This window comes from Leucopleurus acutus (genome assembly GCF_964270905.1).
Source record: "Leucopleurus acutus genome assembly, chromosome: 21".
Taxonomy (NCBI): Eukaryota; Metazoa; Chordata; class Mammalia; order Artiodactyla; family Delphinidae; genus Leucopleurus; species Leucopleurus acutus.
The window spans coordinates 32,989,708-33,009,023 of record NC_139163.1 but is presented as its reverse complement, the minus strand read 5'-3'; the positions used below and the strand labels follow the sequence as shown (position 1 = coordinate 33,009,023).

General features: G+C 40.7%; 1 protein-coding gene across 2 annotated transcripts in view; it reads left to right on the top strand.

The window, feature by feature from the left end:
* SLC20A2 (solute carrier family 20 member 2) overlaps positions 1 to 19,047 on the top strand; it is a 105,370-nt gene extending 86,323 nt beyond the window's left edge. For both annotated transcript variants that reach the window (XM_082863892.1, XM_082863893.1), the window contains exons 9-11: positions 4,875 to 5,060; positions 6,312 to 6,396; positions 17,595 to 19,047. In XM_082863892.1, coding sequence (XP_082720018.1) covers positions 4,875 to 5,060; positions 6,312 to 6,396; positions 17,595 to 17,759 — 436 coding nt within the window. In that variant the 3' untranslated portion in view covers positions 17,760 to 19,047. The remainder of the gene's footprint in view (positions 1 to 4,874; positions 5,061 to 6,311; positions 6,397 to 17,594) is intronic.
* Positions 19,048 to 19,316: the final 269 nt, after the last annotated feature.

Below are 19,316 nucleotides of genomic sequence, written 5' to 3'. Positions count from 1 at the left end.
TGGTGCGTGGGCTTAGTTGCTCTGTCGCATGTGGGATCTTCCTGGACCAGGGATCGAACCTGTGTCCCCTGCGTTGGCAGGTGGATCAACAAGCTATTAGCAAATTGAATCCAACAATGTATAATGAGAATTATCCAGCATGACCAAGTGAGCTTTCTCTGAGGTATGCAAGACTGGTTCAAATTGCATTGAATTCATGTATTAGGAAAGAAGGAAGATATAAAATCAGTAAATAATAAATAATAATATAAATAATAATAAAATCAATCTAAGTTTCCAGCCTAGAAAAATAGGAAAAGAAGAGCAAATTAAATCCAAGGTAAGCAGAAGTAAAGAAATAATAAGAATTAGAGCAGAAATAAATGAAATTGAAGTCAGGAAACTAATAGAGAAAATCAATGAAACAAAAAGCTGATTCTTTGAAAATATTAATGAAGTTGATAAGCTTCTAGCCAGGCTAACTCAGAGAAAGAGAGAGAACACAAATTACTAATATCAGAAAGGGAAGAGGGACATCACAATAGATCCTATGGACATTAAAAGGATAATACTACAAAATACTATAAAAGGAATACTATGAATAACCAATTTGATAACCTAGGTGAAATGGACCAATTCCTTGAAAGACAGAACTGCCCAAACTCACACAAGAAGAAATAGACTATCTGATAGGCCTATATCTATTAAGGACATTGAATCAATAATTAATAACCTTTCAAAACAGAAAGCACCAGGCCCAGATAGGTTCACTGATGAATTCTGCCACATATCTAAGGAAGAAATTATACTTGTCTACAAATTTCTTTCAGAGGATAGAAGCAAAAGGAATACTTCCTAACTCATTCTGTAAGGCCAGCATTACCCTAGTACCAAAACCAGTGAAAGACATTGTAAGAAAACTATAGACCTGTATTTCTTATGAACTTCGCTGAAGAAAAAACTCAACAAACTATTAGCAAATTGAATCCAACAATGTATAAAGAGAATTATCCAGCATGACCAATGAGCTTTCTCTGAGGTATGCAAGACTGGTTCAACATTCGAAAATTAGTTAATGTAATCCATCATGTCAGTAGGCGAAAAAGAAAAAGTCACATGATCATATCAATAGATGCAGAAGAAAGCATTTAACAAAATCCAATACCTATTCGTGATAAAAACTCTTAGTAAACTAGGAATAGAGGGGAACTCCTCAACTTGATAAAAAATACAAAAAAACTACAGCTAATATCATACTTAATGGTGAGAAACTCAAAGCTTTTCCACTAAGATCAGGAACAAGGCATAGATGTCCCCTTTCAGCACTGCTTTTCAAAACTGTACTGAAAGTTCTAGCTAATGCACTAGGACAAGAAAGGGAGATAAACGTACACAGATTAGGAAAGAAGAAATAAAACTGTCTTTGTTTGAAGATGACATGACCATCTATGTAGAAAATCTGAAAGAACTGACCAAAAAAAAAAAAAAAACTCCTGGAACTAATAAGCAATTATAACAAGGACACAGGATACAGGTTAATATACAAAAATCAATCACTTCCTACATATTAGCAGAGAACAGGTGGAGTTTGAAATTCAAAAACACAATAGTACCATGTACACTGGCACCTTGAAATACTTAGGGATGCATCTAACAAAATGTGTACAGGATCTATATGCGGAAAACTGTAAAACTGATGGATGAAATCAAAGAATGGAATAAATGGAGAGATTTTCCATGTTCAAGGATAAGAAGAATCAATATTGCCAAGATGTCTGTTCTTCACATCTTGATCTATAGATTCAATGCAATCCCAATCAAAACCTCAGAAAGTTATTTTGTGGATACTGATAAACTGATTCTAAAGTTTATATGGAGAGGCAAAAAAACCAGAATAGCCAACGCAAAATTGAAGAAGAACAAACTTGAAGAACTGATACTACCCGACTTCAAGCTTGCTAGTAAAGCTGCAGTAACAAGACAGTATGGTATTGGTGAAAGAACAGACAGATAAATCAATGAAACAGAATAGAGAGCCCAGAAATAGACCCACATAAATATGACAGTCAACTGATCTGACAACACCAAGTGCTGGCAAGGATGTGAAGAAACAGGAACTCTCATTCATTTCTGGTGAGAATACAAAATGGTACAGCTGCTTTGGAAGACAGTGGGACAGTTTCTTACAAAACTAAGCATACTCTTATTGTACCATCCAGTAGTCGTGCTCCTTGGTATTTATCCTGATAAGCTTATATCCACACAAAAACCTGTACATGGATGTTTATAGCAGCTTTACGCAAAATTGCCAAAACATAGCAACCAAGATGTCCTTCAATAGGTGGATTGATAAAAACTGGTACATTTACACAATGCTATTCAGCACTAAAATGAGTTATCAAGCCATGAAATTACATGCAGGAACCTTAAATGCATATTACTGAATGAAAGAAGCCAATATGAAAAGCTGCATACTGTATGGTTCCAACTATATGACTTTCTGGAAAAGGCAAAACTATGGAGACAGAAGATCCGGGGTTGGGGTGGGAAGGAGGGATGAATAGGTAGAGCACAGAGGATTTTTAGGGCAGTGAAAATTCTCTGTATGATACCCTAATGATGGATACATGTCATTTATTATACATTTGTCTAAACCCATAGAATGTACAACACCAAGAGTGAATGCTACTGTAAACTATGGGCTTCAGATGATTCTGATGTGTCAGTATGGGTTCATCAGTTGTAACAAATGTTCCACTCTGGTGGGGATGTTGATGAGGGGAGGCTATGCATGTGTGGACCAGAGGGTATATGGGAAACCTCTGTACCTTCCCCTCAGTTTTGCTATGAATCTTCAACTGCTCTAAAGAAATAAAGTCTTAATTTAAAAAAGAAGAAAAGCTGTGGCATCCCCCCAAAAAAGTCAGTGCCTGCCTGCCAAGGGCCTGAGTGATGAGAGGGGGTCTGGGGGGAGGGGTGAGCACCTGAGTGAGTCCTCAGCTCACATCCCAGTTCTGCTTCCTGCTAGGGACATGACTTTGGCATCAGTTTTCTCATCAGTAAAATGGGAGTGACAATAGCCAGTTTAAGGGGTGGGCCTGAGAACTAATGATTAGCAATAATGTTTGTGATCCCATAGTGGGGAGGCTGGCACAGCTGCCCCAAATTGGTAGCTAATGTTAGTAGCTGTGCTGGCAGTGAAAATGGAAAGAAATAGAGAAAGAAAGGAAGAAAAAAAAAGAATTTGTATCCACTTCTTGTGATTTTTCAGTACTTTAAAAAAATTAGGGACTTCCCCAGTGGTGCAGTGGTTAAGAATCCGCCTGCCAATGCAGGGGACATGGGTTCGATCCCTGGTCCAGGAAGATCCCATATGCCGCAGAGCAACTAAGCCCTTGCACCACAACTACTGAGCCTGTGTTCTAGAGCCCGTGAGCCACAACTACTGAGCCTACGTGCCACGACTACTGAAGCCTGTGCGCCCTAGAGCCCACATGCCACAACTACTGAAGCCTGCGTGCTCTAGGGCCCGCGTGCCACAACTTCTGAGCCTGTGTGCTGCAACTACTGAAGCCCATGTGCTGCAACTACTGAAGCTCATGCGCCTAGAGCCCATGCTCCGCAACAAGGAAAGCCACCGCAATGAGAAGCCCACACACTGCAGCAAAGAGTAGCCCCTGCTCACCGCAACTAGGGAAAGCCCGTGCACAGCAACAAAGACCCAACACAGCCAGAAAAAAAAAAATTAACAAATCACACAACCATTAAGATGGCTACTCTAAAAACAAAATAAGTGTTGGCAAGGATGTGAGAAATTGGAACTCTTGTGCACTGTTGGTGGGAATATAAAATGGTGTAACCACTGTGGAAAAGTCTGAAGATTCCTCAAAAATTTAAAAATAGAATTACCATATGACCCAGCAATCCCACTACTGGGCATATACCCAAAAGAATGGAAAGCAAGGTCTCAAAGAGACATTTTCACACCCGTGTTCACAGCAGCACTATTCACAATAGCCAAGACGTGGAGGCAACCCCAGTGTCCATCAACAGATGAATGGCTAAACAAGATATGGTGTGTGTGTGTGTGTGTGTGTGTGTGTGTGTGTATGTGTGTGCGTATGTATACATACACACACACACACACACAGTGGAATATTCCACCTTAAAAAGGATGGGGGAGCTTCCCTGGTGGCGCAGTGGTTGAGAGTCCGCCTGCTGATGCAGGGCACACGGGTTCGTGCCCCGGTCCGGGAAGATCCCACATGCCGCGGAGCGCCTGGGCCCGTGAGCCATGGCCGCTGAGCCTGCGCGTCCGGAGCCTGTGCTCCGCAACGGGAGAGGCCACAACAGTGAGAGGCCTGCGTACCCCCCCAAAAAAAAAAAAAAAAAAAAAAGGACGGAAATTCTGTTATATGCTACAACATGGATGAATCTTGAAGGCATTATGCTAAGTGAAATAAACTAGCCACAAAAAGACAAATACCATACACTTGCACTTAAGGAGAAAACTCGCAGAGCTACTCCAACTCAGAGATGAAGTTAAACGGTTGTTACCGGGGGTGGGGCAGGGGCAAAGGGAATTCTTATTTAATGAGTACAGAGTTTCAGATTTCCACGATGAAAAGTTCTGGAGGCCTGTGTCACAACAGTGTGAATATCCTTCACACTACTGAACTGTACACTTAAAAATAGTCAAGATGGTAAACTTTCTGTTTTTTTAAACCACAACCAAGCAAGTTACTAAATCATTTTTATCACCTGTAGATTACATAGGCAAGCCCCAAATGCGACAGATGGGCTGTTCTCAAGAAGAGAAGTCCCTGCATGTCATGTACAGCGTCATCTGTATGCATGTACGATGTTTATACAATTAACCTCTTTTTTCCTCCCAGTAATGCCATTGGTCCCCTGGTAGCTCTGTGGCTGATTTATGAACAAGGTGCGGTCCTACAAGAAGCAGTGACTCCCGTCTGGCTGCTGTTTTACGGAGGGGTTGGAATTTGTACAGGCCTCTGGGTTTGGGGGAGAAGAGTGATCCAGACCATGGGGAAGGACCTCACCCCCATCACGCCGTCCAGGTAAGCCGCCGGGGCGGCGCGGAGTGGGTGTGTCTGGACGTCCCAGCGCGGCTCTCTGCACAGCCGGGTCTGCAGCGGGGTCCCCGTGCGCCATCCTCACCCGGCACCCTCATGCACTGCTCAGCGGTGGCACAAGATGAGGGTGGGAGTGGGAGGAACGGGAATAGAGGGAGAAGCAGGAAGGGAAGAGAAAAAGCGAATCCACCTGCAGCCACACCCGCACCCTGTTCCCCTCCCACACTCCCACTGCCCTTACCCCGCCTGAGGTCCAGAGAGCAGGCGGGGAGGGAGAGAAGGGCTCTTGGGCCTGCCTTTCCCGAAAATCCTCTGCTCACCAGCTCCACCTGCTGGCTGCAGGCAGCTGTCCCCTGCTGCCCTTCAAGGTCTACTCTACATCCTTCCTTTGCTTCCTGAACTAAGCTGGCAGGAGGGGTGCCCATGCCCTGGGGTGGGGTTTGGAGACTCCCACGTTGTTTCCTATGGTCCTTCTAGTGTGTATCCTCTAGAGCAGGGGTTCCCAACCCCTGGTCCGCAGACCGGCGGCGGTCCGTGGCCTGTTAGGGACCAGGCCACGCAGCAAGAGGTGAGTGGCGGGCGAGGGTGAGCCAGGCAGCGAAGCTTCATCTGCCGCTCCCCGTGGCTCCCCATGGCTCCCCCTGGCTCGCATTACCGCCTGAACCATCCCCCTCCGGAAAAATTGTCTTCCACCAAACCGGACCCTGGTGCCAAAAAGGTTGGGGACCACTGCTTTAGAGCTATTGGTTAAATAACAAATTCACAGGAGAACTTTCCAAATACAGATAAAACTTGAAACTACCTATTGTAAGAGATCTTTTCCCCCTTGAAAGTCATTTTAATGAATGATTCTCTTACAAGATTGATTTGAAGAAAAATTAGTGATCTGAGAAAAAATTCACTCCTTTATGATACGTACACATTTTAAAAATGAGAGCGTAGTTTTCCCTGCGCCACTTTAGACATGACAATTCACCATCTTCGGCTCAGCAGGAATTTCTGACCCAGCTCCTACAGGGTGTGGTTTTTGAAAACATACCGGGAAAACGAGGCTCCTTAGGGCCGCAAGCAGCCTCATGCCAAGCGTTGGTGCCATGTTGCCGCCATGCCGCAGTCCCTGGTTCTGCTGATGACGTGGGACGCAGTCCACCCAAGGAGCGTCCTGGTGAGGCCTGGGCACCCAGGGCCGGCGAGCCACCGGCGGCGCCCGTGACGCATCCCCTGTCTCCTCCGCAGCGGCTTCACCATCGAGCTGGCCTCAGCGTTCACCGTGGTCACCGCCTCCAACGTCGGGCTGCCCGTCAGCACCACGCACTGCAAGGTAGGCCGGCGCCCGCGCGTCCTGCCCGGTCACCCGGGGCCGAGGGGAGCTCGGGCAGCGCTCGGCACGCGGTCGGTGGAAGAGTCACGGCGGGGTGTCCCGGGGGCAAATCCCGGCCCTTACCGCCGGCAGCGGTTCGGATCGCCTCCTGTCCCGCAGACCTGGCTGCTCCACGCGTGCCCGGCGGGAGCTTGCCCTCCTTCCACATGCCCTGGTTCTCTCGTTTCCACAGTGGGTTTTGCATTGAGGTTGTGCGTCCACGAACCGTGTTTGTAGGCCCAGGGGCCCAGGATTTGACAGGGGGACAGAAGTAGGCAGAAATCGTTTCCATGGAATCGTAAGACACAGTTGTTTCAGTTCTTTTTTCTAATATAAGGTGGTCGAAGTGACTCAATTGCCTTCGAGTGAATTCCGGATGATATTAACCACTGTCATGTGCTCTAGAACTCAGCGGGAGAGGGAATTCCTTGTCTAGTACCTGGGCTGTTGGAGCCACAAGGAAGCTTAAAGATGAAGGAAGAGGACACAGGCCCCGCGAGTTTCAGGGAGTTACCCAAGGACCCCTGGGGTGGGCCAGGGCTGGAACCCAGGCCTTGTAACCCAGGGCTGCCCGGTACCTGGAGGAATTCTAAAATATCTCCTGTATACAAATATACCCACCAACAACTTCAACAAAGCAAAAGCGGCTTGCAGATTTTCCTAGGTTCATAGATTCCTGTCATTCCTGAAAAGCTTGTTTATTCCCACTCTGGGCACCAAGGGTACCGCAGTGACCAAGACAGTGATGGGCTCTCCATTTACACACAGCCTGAAAACTCCAACCAGTGTGTCTGTAAACAAGCACCGCTAAATGTGAAAGGCTTATAAAAAAAGAATGAAATCATGCCATTTGCAGCAACATGGATAGATCTAGAAATGATCATACTCAGTGAAGTAAGTCAGACAGAGAAAGACAAATGCCGTATATCACTTATATGTGGAATCTAAAAAATGATACAAATGATCTCATTTACAAATCAGGAACAGACTCACAGACATAAAAAACAAACTTATGGTTACCAAAGGGGTAACGGAGGAAGAGGGATAAATTAGGGGTATGGGATTAACAGATACACACTGCTATATGTAAAACAGATAAACAACGAGGACTTACTGTATAGCACAGGGAACTATACTCAATATCTTGTAATAACCTATAATGGAAAAGAATCTGAAAAAATATATATATATGGCTGAATAATTTTACTGCACACCCGAAACTAATACAACATTGTAAATCAATTATATTTCAATTTAAAAAATAAGTACAAATAGGACCACTAGCCCCTAGGTTTCAGTTTCTAACCTGGAAGATGAAAGGGCTACCTTAGAGGACTCGTAATATCGATGCTGTCTGTTCCCCTACTTCTCAGTAATTCTGTTGCTGTTAGTGCCTGGTGATGGACTTAATCTGGAAACACACTCAACTTATTAAGAGGCAAGTCAGAACGCAGCAAAGAATACCACCTTATATCAAAAAAAGACCTCATCAGTAGTAAAGACATGGGACTCTGGGCCCCTTGTGATCCAAATAACATAACAACTAAAAACATAAGGCAAAAGCTGTTAGAACTCAGAAATTAATGTGTCTAAGTCTGTGACAAATGAAGAAGACAGAAGTACTTAGGAATATAATGGATTTGATTTATAGCAGTATAATTAATAAATATATATCAAATTTTTATGCCTTCTTGTCAAGTATCATGAAACGTTTATAAAAGTTAGTCATAAATTCAGAAGACCATGATGAAAATCACAACTAAATTTATAAAATAAGAACAGATATTCTACACAATCTCTAATCCCAAATAAATTAAACTAAAAATATATGTTGAAAAAAGGAAGTATCCCCTTGGACATTTTAAAATGCTCTTTTTAAGTAACAGTTGAATCAAGGAGTTTAAAAATTATAATCATAGATTTCTTGGAAAAGAGAAAAAAACAAATTGTGTGTCCGTGTGTGTATACATAGCAAACTTATGCTCAGATAAAAATTCATATATTTACATGCTTTAATTGAGCAAAGGGAAAATAAAAGAACCAAACATTCAGATTAGTATTTTATAAAAAGTTCAGAACAATAAAAATTCTCAGGAAACAGCAAGAAGGATATAAAAGCAAAATAAATTTTAAAACAAAACTAGTGAAGGAGAAGGGGAGAGGAAAGTGTTTACTAACAAAATAACATCAAATTCTTAGAAAAGGAAGGGAGGGGAATTAAGTTAGAAAGAAGAAAGTCATCATAACAGATTTGGGAGAGAATTTTAAAATATAAAACCATATAGCTGTATGCTAAGGATTTGAAAACCTCTGTAAAATGAATTATTTTTTGCAAAAATATACATGACAAATAAATGTGACACAAAAAGTAGAAAAAAAGTGGAAACCCTGACCAGAGCAATAGGAAGAAATTAAGGAAGTTCTCCAAAAACAATTCTTCTCACCTGAAAAGGCAAAAAGGAGGAGGCCACTGCTGACTCCAGTTGTAGATGGAGTCACTGGCTAATCTTTTCCATCTTAAAAGAATAGATAATTCTCACATTATATGAACTTTCCATAATGTAGGAGAAAAAAACAAAATAAAACAGGAAACTCTCCAGTTTGGTCTATAAAACATATACTGAATAACCCTAATACCGAAACCTGATTAAAAACATCACAAACAATGAAAGCTGTGTTTACATATGAATGTTGATTTTAAAACTTTAAGATGCTAGTAAATGACATCAACAATATCATGAAAGAACATTTCAGCAGGACCACATTGATCTGGATTATCAGAATGCAGGCTCCGGAACAGGGCAGGGCTGGTGCCTGTACAGGTCTGGCTCCTCACAGGGCTCAACAAATGGGTGTTTACAGACGTCTTCAATAACACACGGCTCAGCGATGCATTAGAAAACAACGTACGGTCATCTGTTGAAATACATGCCAAAAAGACATTTGAAAACCCTAGTAAAGTGAATGATGTACATGAAGAAGGCACAAAGCTTTGTTCAGAGGTAAAAGAAAACCTGAATGTGAGACACACTGTGTCATTGGGTGGGAAAGTCCTCAAACACTAGCCCAACCAAGTTTTTCTCATAACTTTCCAAAATAAGGCTAAAGTTAATTTGGTGGGTTAAATTAGCAAGAATATAAAATGATCTACAGAGAAAAGCGATGAAGAGGGAGTAGCCTCAGCAGATAGGAAGTCTGCTATAAGGAAACAGGAGGTAGGAGGGTGGGGAGAAGGAGGGCTGATGGCAGAGAGTTTCAGTTTGGGATGACAAAAAAGTTCTGCAGATAAATGGTGGTGATGGCTGCCAAACAATGAGGATCTATATGCCACTAAATTGTATACTTAACAATTGTTAAGATGATAAATTTTGCATTATGTATTTTACCACAATAATAAAAAATTAGATACTTGTATAAGAAAGTAGATAGACCAGAGATAGAACCTAGTATATATGAGCATATAGTTTGGGGCAGGAAAATTTTAACCAATAATTGAAGTTGAGTAACTGGCTATCACCCTAGAAAAATAAAAGTAGACCCACAGTTCTCAAAATACGTGAACATATGTCTGATGGCTTGATGTTTTTAAACTATTTTAAAATTTAGAATAAAATAGAATTTTATTTTAGAAAATTTAAAATAAATGAGAATTTATCAAATATTCAAGCTAAGGATAAATCACAGAAGAAAAGCGTAGCGTATTATATTGCATGAAATTAGAAACTTAAAAGTGAAAGCAAAATACTGGATTGAGAAAGTATTTGCATTAAATATCAGAGTTAATGTTTATTTAGGGCTTCCCTGGTGGCGCAGTGGTTGAGAGTCCGCCTGCCGATGCAGGGGACACGGGTTCGTGCTCCGGTCCGGGAAGATCCCACATGCCGCGGAGCAGCTGGGCCCGTGAGCCATGGCCGCTGAGCCTGTGCATCCCACAATGGGAGAGGCCACAACAGTGAGAGGCCCGCATACCGCAAAAAAAAAAAAAATTTATTTAAACACCACATAAACAAATAAGAGACACATTTAGATTCCAATATGTAAATGGGCAAAATACATGAAGAGACTTTTTTATGTTATCATGATGTTATTTTAGCTGGTGTTTATTAAATTGAATTATAGTTGACTTACAATATAGTAGTTCCAGGTGTACAACATAGTAATTTGATATTTTTATAGATGATACTCCATACAAAGTTATTATAAAATATTGATTATATTCCCTGTGCTGTATATTATACCCTTATAACTTATTTATTTTATACCTAGTGGTTTGTACCTTTTCATCCCCTTCATCTCTTACCCTTCTCCCCACCCCTGTCCCTTCTGGTAACCACTAGTTTGTTCTCTGATTCTGTGAGTCTCTTTCTGTTTTGTTATATTTATTTGTCTTATTTTTTAGATTCCACATATAAGTAAAAGCATACAGTATTTGTGTCTCTCTGACTTATGTCACACAGCATAATACCCTCCAGATTCATCCATGTTGTTGCACATGGTAGCGTTTCATTCCTTTTTATGGCTGAGTAATATTCCCTTGTGCCACAGTACTTCTCCTTTATCCATTCATCTGTTGATGGACACTTACGTTGCTTCCATGTCATGGCTCTTGTATGTAAATAACGTTGCTGTGAATATTGGGTGCACATATCTTTTCAAGTTAGTGTTTTCATTTTCTTCGGAGAAATACCCATGAATGGAATTGCTGGATTATATAGTAGTTCTATTTCCAATTTTTTAAGGAACCGCCATACTGGTTTCCATAGTAGCTGCACCAGTTTACATTTCCACCAACAGTGTACCAGGGTTCCCTTTTCTCCACATCCTTGCCAACATTTGTTATTTGTGGTCTTTTTGTTGATAGCCATTCTGACAGGTGTGAGGTGATGTCTCATTGTGGTTTTGATTTGCATTTCCCCAATGATGAGTGACGTCAAGCAGCTTTTCATGTGCCTGCTGGCCATCTATACATCTTTTTGAAAAAATGCCTATTTAGGTCCTCTGCCCATTTTTTAATCGGGTTGTTTCTTTTTTTATATTGAGTTGTATGAATTGTTTATATATTTGGATATTCCCCCCTTATTGGACATATCATTTGCAAATACCTTCTCCCATTAAGTAGGTTGCCTTTTCATTTTGTTGATGGTTTCATTCACTGTGCAAAAGCTTTTTAGTTTGATTAGGTCCTGTTTGTTTATTTTTGCTTTTGTTTCCCTTGCCTGAGGAGACGTATCCAAAAAAGTATTGCTAAGACCAATGTCAAAGACCATACTGCCTTTGTTTTCTTCTAGGAGTTTTATGGCGTCATGTCTTGCATTTAGGTCTTTAACCCATTTTGAGTTTTTGTATATGGTGTGAGAAGATGTTCTAATTTCATTATTTTACATGTAGCTGTCCAGTTTTCCCAGCACCACTTATTGAAGAGATTGTTTTTTCCCCGTTGTATATTCTTGCCTCCTTTGTCATAGATTAATTGACCATAAGTGCGCGAGTTTATTTCTGGGCTCTCTCTTCTGTTCCATTGAACTGTTTGTCTGTTCTTGTGCAGTAACATTACTGTTTTGATTACTGTAGCTTTATAGTGTAGTCTGAAGTCAAGGAGCATGATACCTCCAGCTTTGTTCTCTTTTCTCAAGATGGCTTTGGCTATCCAGGATCTTTTGTGGTTCCACAAAAATTTTAGGACTGTTTGTTCTAGTTCTGTGAAAAATGTCATGGGTATTTTGATAGGCTTTGCATTAAATCTGTAGATTGCTTTGGGTAGTGTTGACATTTTAACAATATTATTCTTCCAGTCCATGAACACAAGATACCTTTCCATTTATTTGTATTGTCTCCAGTTTCCTTCATCAGTGTCTTCTAATGTTCAGCGTACAGATCTTTCACCTGCTTGGTTAAATTTACTCACAGGTATTTTATCCTTTGTGGTTTGACTATAAATGGGATTGTCTTCTTAGTTTCTCTTTCTGATAGTTCATTATTAGTGTATGGAAATCCAACACATTTATTTATATTACTCTTGTATCTTGCAACTTTACTGAACTCATTTATTAGTTCTAACAGTTTTTTGGTGAAGTCTTTAGGGTTTTCTAAATATAGGATCATGTCATCTGCAAACAGTGACAGTTTTACTTCTTCCTTTCCAATTGGATGTCTTTTATTTCTCTCTCTCTCTCTTTTTATTTGATTGCTGTGGCTGGGATTTCCAATACGATGTTAAATAGAAGTGATGAGAGTGAACATCCTTGTCTTGTTCCTGATCTTAGAGGAAAAGCTTTCAGTTTTTCACCATTGAGTATGATGTTAGCTGTGGGTTTATCATAAATGCCTTTATTATGTTGAGATATGTTCCCTCCATACCAACTTTGTTGAGATTTTTTTATCATAGAAGGATGTGGAATTTTGTTAAATGCTTTTTCTGCATCTATTGAGGTGATCATGTGATTTTTATCCTTCATTTTGTTAATGAGGTGTATCATGTTGATTAATTTGCGGACATTAAACTACCCTTGCATCCCAGGAATAAATCCCACTTGATCATGGTGTATTATCTCTTTTATGTATTGTTGAATTCAGTTTGCTAATGTTTTGTTGAGTTTTGCATCTGTGTTTATCAAGGATATTGTCCTGTAATTTTCCTTTTTTGTAGCATCTTTTTCTGGTTTTGATATCCGGGTAATACTGGCCTCGTAAAACGGGTTTGGAAGTGTTCTCTCCTCTTCGATTTTTTGGAATAGTTTGAGAAGGACAGGTATTAATTATTTAAATGTTTGGTAGAATTCCTCTGTCAAGCCATCTGGTCCTGGACTTCTGTTTATTGGGAGTCTTTTGATTACGGATTCAGTTTCAAAACTAGTTATTGGTCTGTTCAGATCTTTTATTCCTGACTCAGTCTTAGAAGATTGTATGTGCCTGGGAATTTATCCATTTCTTCTAAGTTGTCCAGTTTGTTGGCATATAACTGTTTGTAGTTGTCTCTTATGCTTGTTTGATATTGGTTGCAACTTCTCTTTCATTTCTAATTTTGTTTATTTGTGCCCTCTCTCTTTTTATCATGAGTCTGGATAAAGGTTTGTCAGGATTTTTTTTGGAAGAAAAACATCTCTGATTTCACTGATCTTTTCTATTTTTTTTTTTTTTTTTTTGTCTCTATTCCCTCTCTGATCTTTATTATTCCTTATTTCTGCTACTTTGGGCTTTGTTCTTCCTTTTCTAATTCCTTTAGATGGAAAGTTAGGTTGTTTATTTGAGATTTTTCTTGTTTCTTGAGGTAAGCCTGTATCACTATAAACTTCCCTCTTAGAACTACTTTTGCTTCATTCCACAGATTTTGGACAGTTGTGTTTTCACTTTCATTTATCTGTCAAGGTATCTTTTTATTTCCTCTTTGATTTCTTCATTGACCCATTGGTTTTTCAGTAGCAGGTTGTTTAGTCTTTTGTTGTTTTGTGTTTTTTTCCATTTTTTTCCCTGTAATTGATTTCTAGTTTCATACTGTTGTGGTTGAAAAAGATGCTTGATATAATTTTAATCTTCTTAAATTTATTGAGACTAGTTTTGTGTGATCCATCCTGGAGAAAGTTCCACGTGCACTTAAAAAGAATGTATATACTGCAGGTTTTGGATGGAATGTTCTGTAGATGATCATCTGATCTAATGTTCATTTAAGACCAGTGTTTCCTTTCTAATTTTTGTCTGGATGATCAATCTATCCATTGATGTAAGTGGGGAATTAAAGTCCCCCACTGTTATTGTATTATTGTCAGTTTCTCCCTTTATGTCTGTTAATATTTTCTTTATATATTTAAGTGTTCCTACATTAGGTGCATATGTCTCTAAATGTTATATCCTCTTCTTGGATTGACTCTCTTATCATTATATAATGCCCTTTGTTATCTTTTGTTATAGACTGTGTTTTAAAGTCTATTTTGTCTGATATGAGTATTGCTACCCCAGCTTTCTTTTCATTTCCATTTGCATGGAATACCTTTTTTCATCCCTTCAGTTTCAGTCTATGGGTGTCTTTAGCTCTGAAGTGAGTTTCTTGTAGGCAGCATATAGATGGGTCTTGTTTTTTAATCTATTCAGCCGCCCTGTGTCTTTTGATTGAAGCATTTAGTCCATTTATGTTTAAAGTGATCATTGATAGGTATGTACTTATTGCCACTTTGTTTTCTGGTTGTTTTTGTAGTTCATTTGTTCTTTTCTTCCTCTTTTAGTCTCTTCCCTTATAGTTTGATGCTTTTCCTTAGTGTTATGCTTGAGTTCCTTTCTCTTTGCTTTTTGTGCATCTGTTATAAGTTTGATTTGTGGTTATCATATACATATACATATATATCGTATCATATACAGTTCATATACATCAACCTATATCTACTTGTTTTAAACTGATAGTCATTGAAGTTCCAACACATTCTAAGAGCTCTACGGTTTTTTACTCCTCCCCCACCTCCCATGTTTTATATTTTGGTGTCATGTTTTGCATCTTTATGGAAAGGACAATTTTTATATCTAAAGACTAGAGGGAGTAAAATTGGATATATAACTAAAGTTCAGCCTTAGTAGTAATTAAAGATATGCAAATAAAAGCAACAGTAACACGTTTTGTTGATTGATTAGCAAAAAGAGAACAATTCACAGGATTGTTATAGTGTGCTGAAATTCACAGATTAGGGATGCCCTTGTACATTTACAACTGATTTGGCAGTAGGTATCAAGATCCTAAAATGCATTAGGAGAGGAAAGAGTTCTTTCTCAAAGTAACATTCCATCTGATGACATGGGAAGGGAGTTGGTAAATCACCACTTTGCAACCCCTGTAATAAAGCTTGGATTGCTGAATCTTTAGCAGAAGTTGCGGGGGTGGGCGCGGGCAGTTGGTGAGGAACAGGATATTTCAGTGGTATTAAAATGTTTCTTCATGATTGTGGCAAAATATTAAAAATTGGTGAATTTGCATAAGGGGTGTATGAGAGTTCTTACAGATTTTCTCTAAGTTTCCACATTATTTCAAGATATTTTTAAGATGCCCCCTGTAACTAATAATCCATTTCAGGGAATATTATTTTTTAAAGCCTAAATATAAGCTATATGAATGAGTATATTAATCATGAAATTATTTCTAATAGGGAAAAATTAGAGGCAAATTGGAAATGTTTAAATAAAGGTACATCCACCTATAGGGTGTACCATTTTACATGATACTCAGGAAGTCTGTGAGCACTATGGGAAGATGCTTATTTTCTTAAAGAAAGGAAATAGTAATGTACCCTATTGTTTACAAGTAAAGGTATATTTATAAAAAATAGTAGAAAGGAATATATAAACATGACAATAGTGGTGTTTTGGGGCAACCCATTAGTAGTGGGTAATTGTCCACTCCTCTTACATAAACTTGCTATAATACGATTATATTACTTTTATGCTTTTTTAAGAAAAGTGTTTTAACAAAGGAAGAGGGCGTAGATAACCTTGAAACTTGAGCACGTTCTCTATGTGTGAGCCAAGCTGAAGTGCGCTGAAGAGGGACAGGCCCTGGAAGGATGGTAACAAGGAGAGTCTAATCTCGGAAACTAGTGTTAGTGGATTTGACCATATTCGAGGACCAGAAGAACCTAGCTAGTCCTTTTGCAGTAGAAAAGCCTCAGTTGGCTGGCGTGTGCTAGGAACTGCTAAGCAGGATAATCAGGTTCGTGCAGTACACTGGTTATAGACAAAGGGTTTACGTAGAATGATCATTTTGATGCCCCTTCGATGGGTTGTTCGTTGCTACCTGGAGATGTATGGAATCGCTGGTTAATCACGACTTGGGTTGTCAAAATGTCAGATTAACTGCCTCTAAATATGCTGCTGGTTTTGGTGTTCCAGTTTGCTTCCATAAACAAGTGTTGGCTTTTATTTTTTCTGTTGACCCCAGAATAGACCCCAGTTGCTCTTTGAACCTCATTGGCCCCTTCTGACTCTGAAGTATTTGTGGGTCAGTAGAGACGAAGCCTGTTTCCTGGACATCTTCAGGGGCCACCTCCCAGTGGCCAAGGGCACCGTCAAGGGCATGTCTCTGAGCTTCACCAGAGCCTGAGTGAGGTGTGAGATGCTACAGGATTTGTACTTTCTTATGATTTCCATTTTTAGATACTTAAAATTGTGGGGTTTTCCCTTGTACATTTTCAACAAATCACAAAACGAACTGCGAGTGTACAGAAGAATATCTTAATCCAGGTTAACATTCTGATTTTCAAGTATCTCTATCATTTTGTGAGGCATGATTGACAGATCCAATTATATTTACGCTCCATTTAGTTAATTAATTAAATTTTTTGTGTGTGTGTGGTACGCGGGCCTCTCACTGTTGTGGCCTCTCCCATTGCGGAGCACAGGCTCCAGATGCGCAGGCTCAGCGGCCATGGCTCACGGGCCCAGCCGTTCCGCGGCATGTGGGATCTTCCCGGACCGGGGCATGAACCCGTGTCCCCTGCATCGGCAGGTGGACTCTCAACCACTGCGCCACCAGGGAAGCCCATTTAGTTAATTTTTTAATCAGCTGAAGTACAAGGACTGCAAGGCAGTTGGAGATAGTGGAGAAAACCAGTTTAAGATCACGAGGCCTCAGCTCTAGTTCTCAACCTGCCGTGATTTACAAATCTCCTCATGCCCCAAACCCTCTGGAAATGTTTTATTCTCTGCAGACTGAGCCACGGGGATTAGATGGATTAGATATTTGCAGAGGTCTCCAGCTCCAACATTTTATGATGCTGTTATTCCAGGAGAAGGATACTTTATCGCCATTTCCTTGTGTACTTATAGCAGGTTCACATACTGTAATAAGCAGTATCATGCCTGGGGAATCTTTAAAACGAGGGCGGTCATCGCTAGTTGATAAGGTGCAGGGGGAATAGAAAACATTTGGTTGGCTAAGCTTCCACTCAAATAGAGCAGAATACAGGTGGAAAAGTGCATCAGAACCTGAATTCTGAATGGAATAATCCTAAAATAATTGTACCTAAAATCTAAAAAGTATTTTTAAAAGCTTTTACCCAATTTAGGGGAAAGAATTGGGAATCCTGTGATGTAGTTTATTTCTGAGATTAGCCAGTTAACATCGGTCAAGTGTGTAGACTGTGTCTCGCCTCTGGTTTGACTCTGAAACGCCTGTGCCCCTCCAGGTCGGTTCGGTGGTGGCCGTGGGCTGGATTCGCTCGCGGAAGGCCGTGGACTGGCGCCTCTTCCGGAACATCTTTGTGGCCTGGTTCGTGACCGTGCCTGTAGCAGGGCTCTTCAGTGCTGCTGTCATGGCTGTGCTCGTGTACGGGATCCTTCCGTTCGTGTGACCGGTCCTCTTCCAGCCGGTAAACAAGGGATGGGCCGGGCTGCGTGTGGGCGCTGCGTGCTGTCTCCCGCCAGCGCCTCCACGACCCTCTGTGATGTTCCAAACCACACCGTCCACCTAGGTGTAGAGTCGTCCTCCAGAGCTAACTTGACTACTGTACATAATCATGTGCACTAAACTGGTATCGTGGTGATATAACATGGTGCGGTTACTTATATATTAAATATATATGGTATACATAGAATAATAGGTAGTGCTATTTCAGACATACTCGAAATGGGCGTGGAGACACTTGCCTAGAAGTCGATATTCAGCAAATCTTTGTACATACTGATTTCAGTGGCAAATTTTAAGAACCTTTGAAAAGGAAAGTGTAGATTGGAAAATGGTATTTTTTTCCCATTTAATATACTGTAATGTAAGTGAGATACAGGATGGATGATACCCATTTGGGAAGGTGTATGTGTGTCAGTGTGCTACTGAATACTGGAACAGGAGTTCACAAGTGCTTTCACTGAAGAATTTGTTCATATACTGTGTATTGATTATGTAATATATCATAATTGCTTCTGTAAATACTTAAAACTGTAATTTTTTAATGGTGTGCTTCCCTTATCCTTTTTTGATCAGAGAAGTTTGGAAAGTACCAAAGAAGCAGGGGAATAGTTTGCCAGTATTATATTTTCATACTGTTTGTCTCCCCTTCTCACTAATCCTACCATTAGCCTGGGATGCGGCAGGACCACCATGCTCTGAGCTGCCCTGGAGCAGGGTGTATGGTGAGGCACCAGCCCCCCGCGTGTGTGCACGTCCCACTTCCGGTCCCCCTCCCCGCCACCACGCTGCCACTGCTGCCCCGTGCCAGATCTTGGCCCTTCGTTGTTGTCAGTGTAGAGAAGGTACAGCGGCGAGGACGTGTGACCGAGCACTACATATCAAGTCCAGTTTAAATTTCCGCCCCCTCCTCCCCTGCAGCCTGAAGGATGGACCTCTAACCTCAGACTCGGAGGCAAGTGCTCTGACATTCTGGAAGCTCAGGAGTGGGGAGGGCTGAGCTGTTAGACAATACACTGGACTTGACTTCCTTGAGGCCTTCACTAAGTGGAGCAGCACGATGTTCTGCTGGAGCCCCACTGGCGTCTTCTTTTTCGATAGCGGGAGGAAGTGTGACTAATGCTAGAGCCTGAAACTATGGAAATGCTGCTAAAACTTTTATATTGACAAACATTTTCTCGGTACTTCATTGTGATTTTTCATTAATCAAACATATTACATTTATAATAAAAACATGCCCCTCAAAAGTTTTGCCTCTGAAGTCTTTTTCTAAATGCCTATATGATGTTTCTTATTGAGTTTCCACAAAAATAAAAGCTATAATTTGTTTACTTCTATTTTTCAAATACCTTTTTTTCTCTTATTTTACTACGAGTACATGTGTGTGCAGAAAATACACATGAGGGAGAAAAGGAAAGAATGGCCCGCACAGCCCGGCATCCCGAAATTGCCGTGCGTTCACACACACTGAGCCTTTGGTGATGAGCCGTCCGCCAGGAGAGCT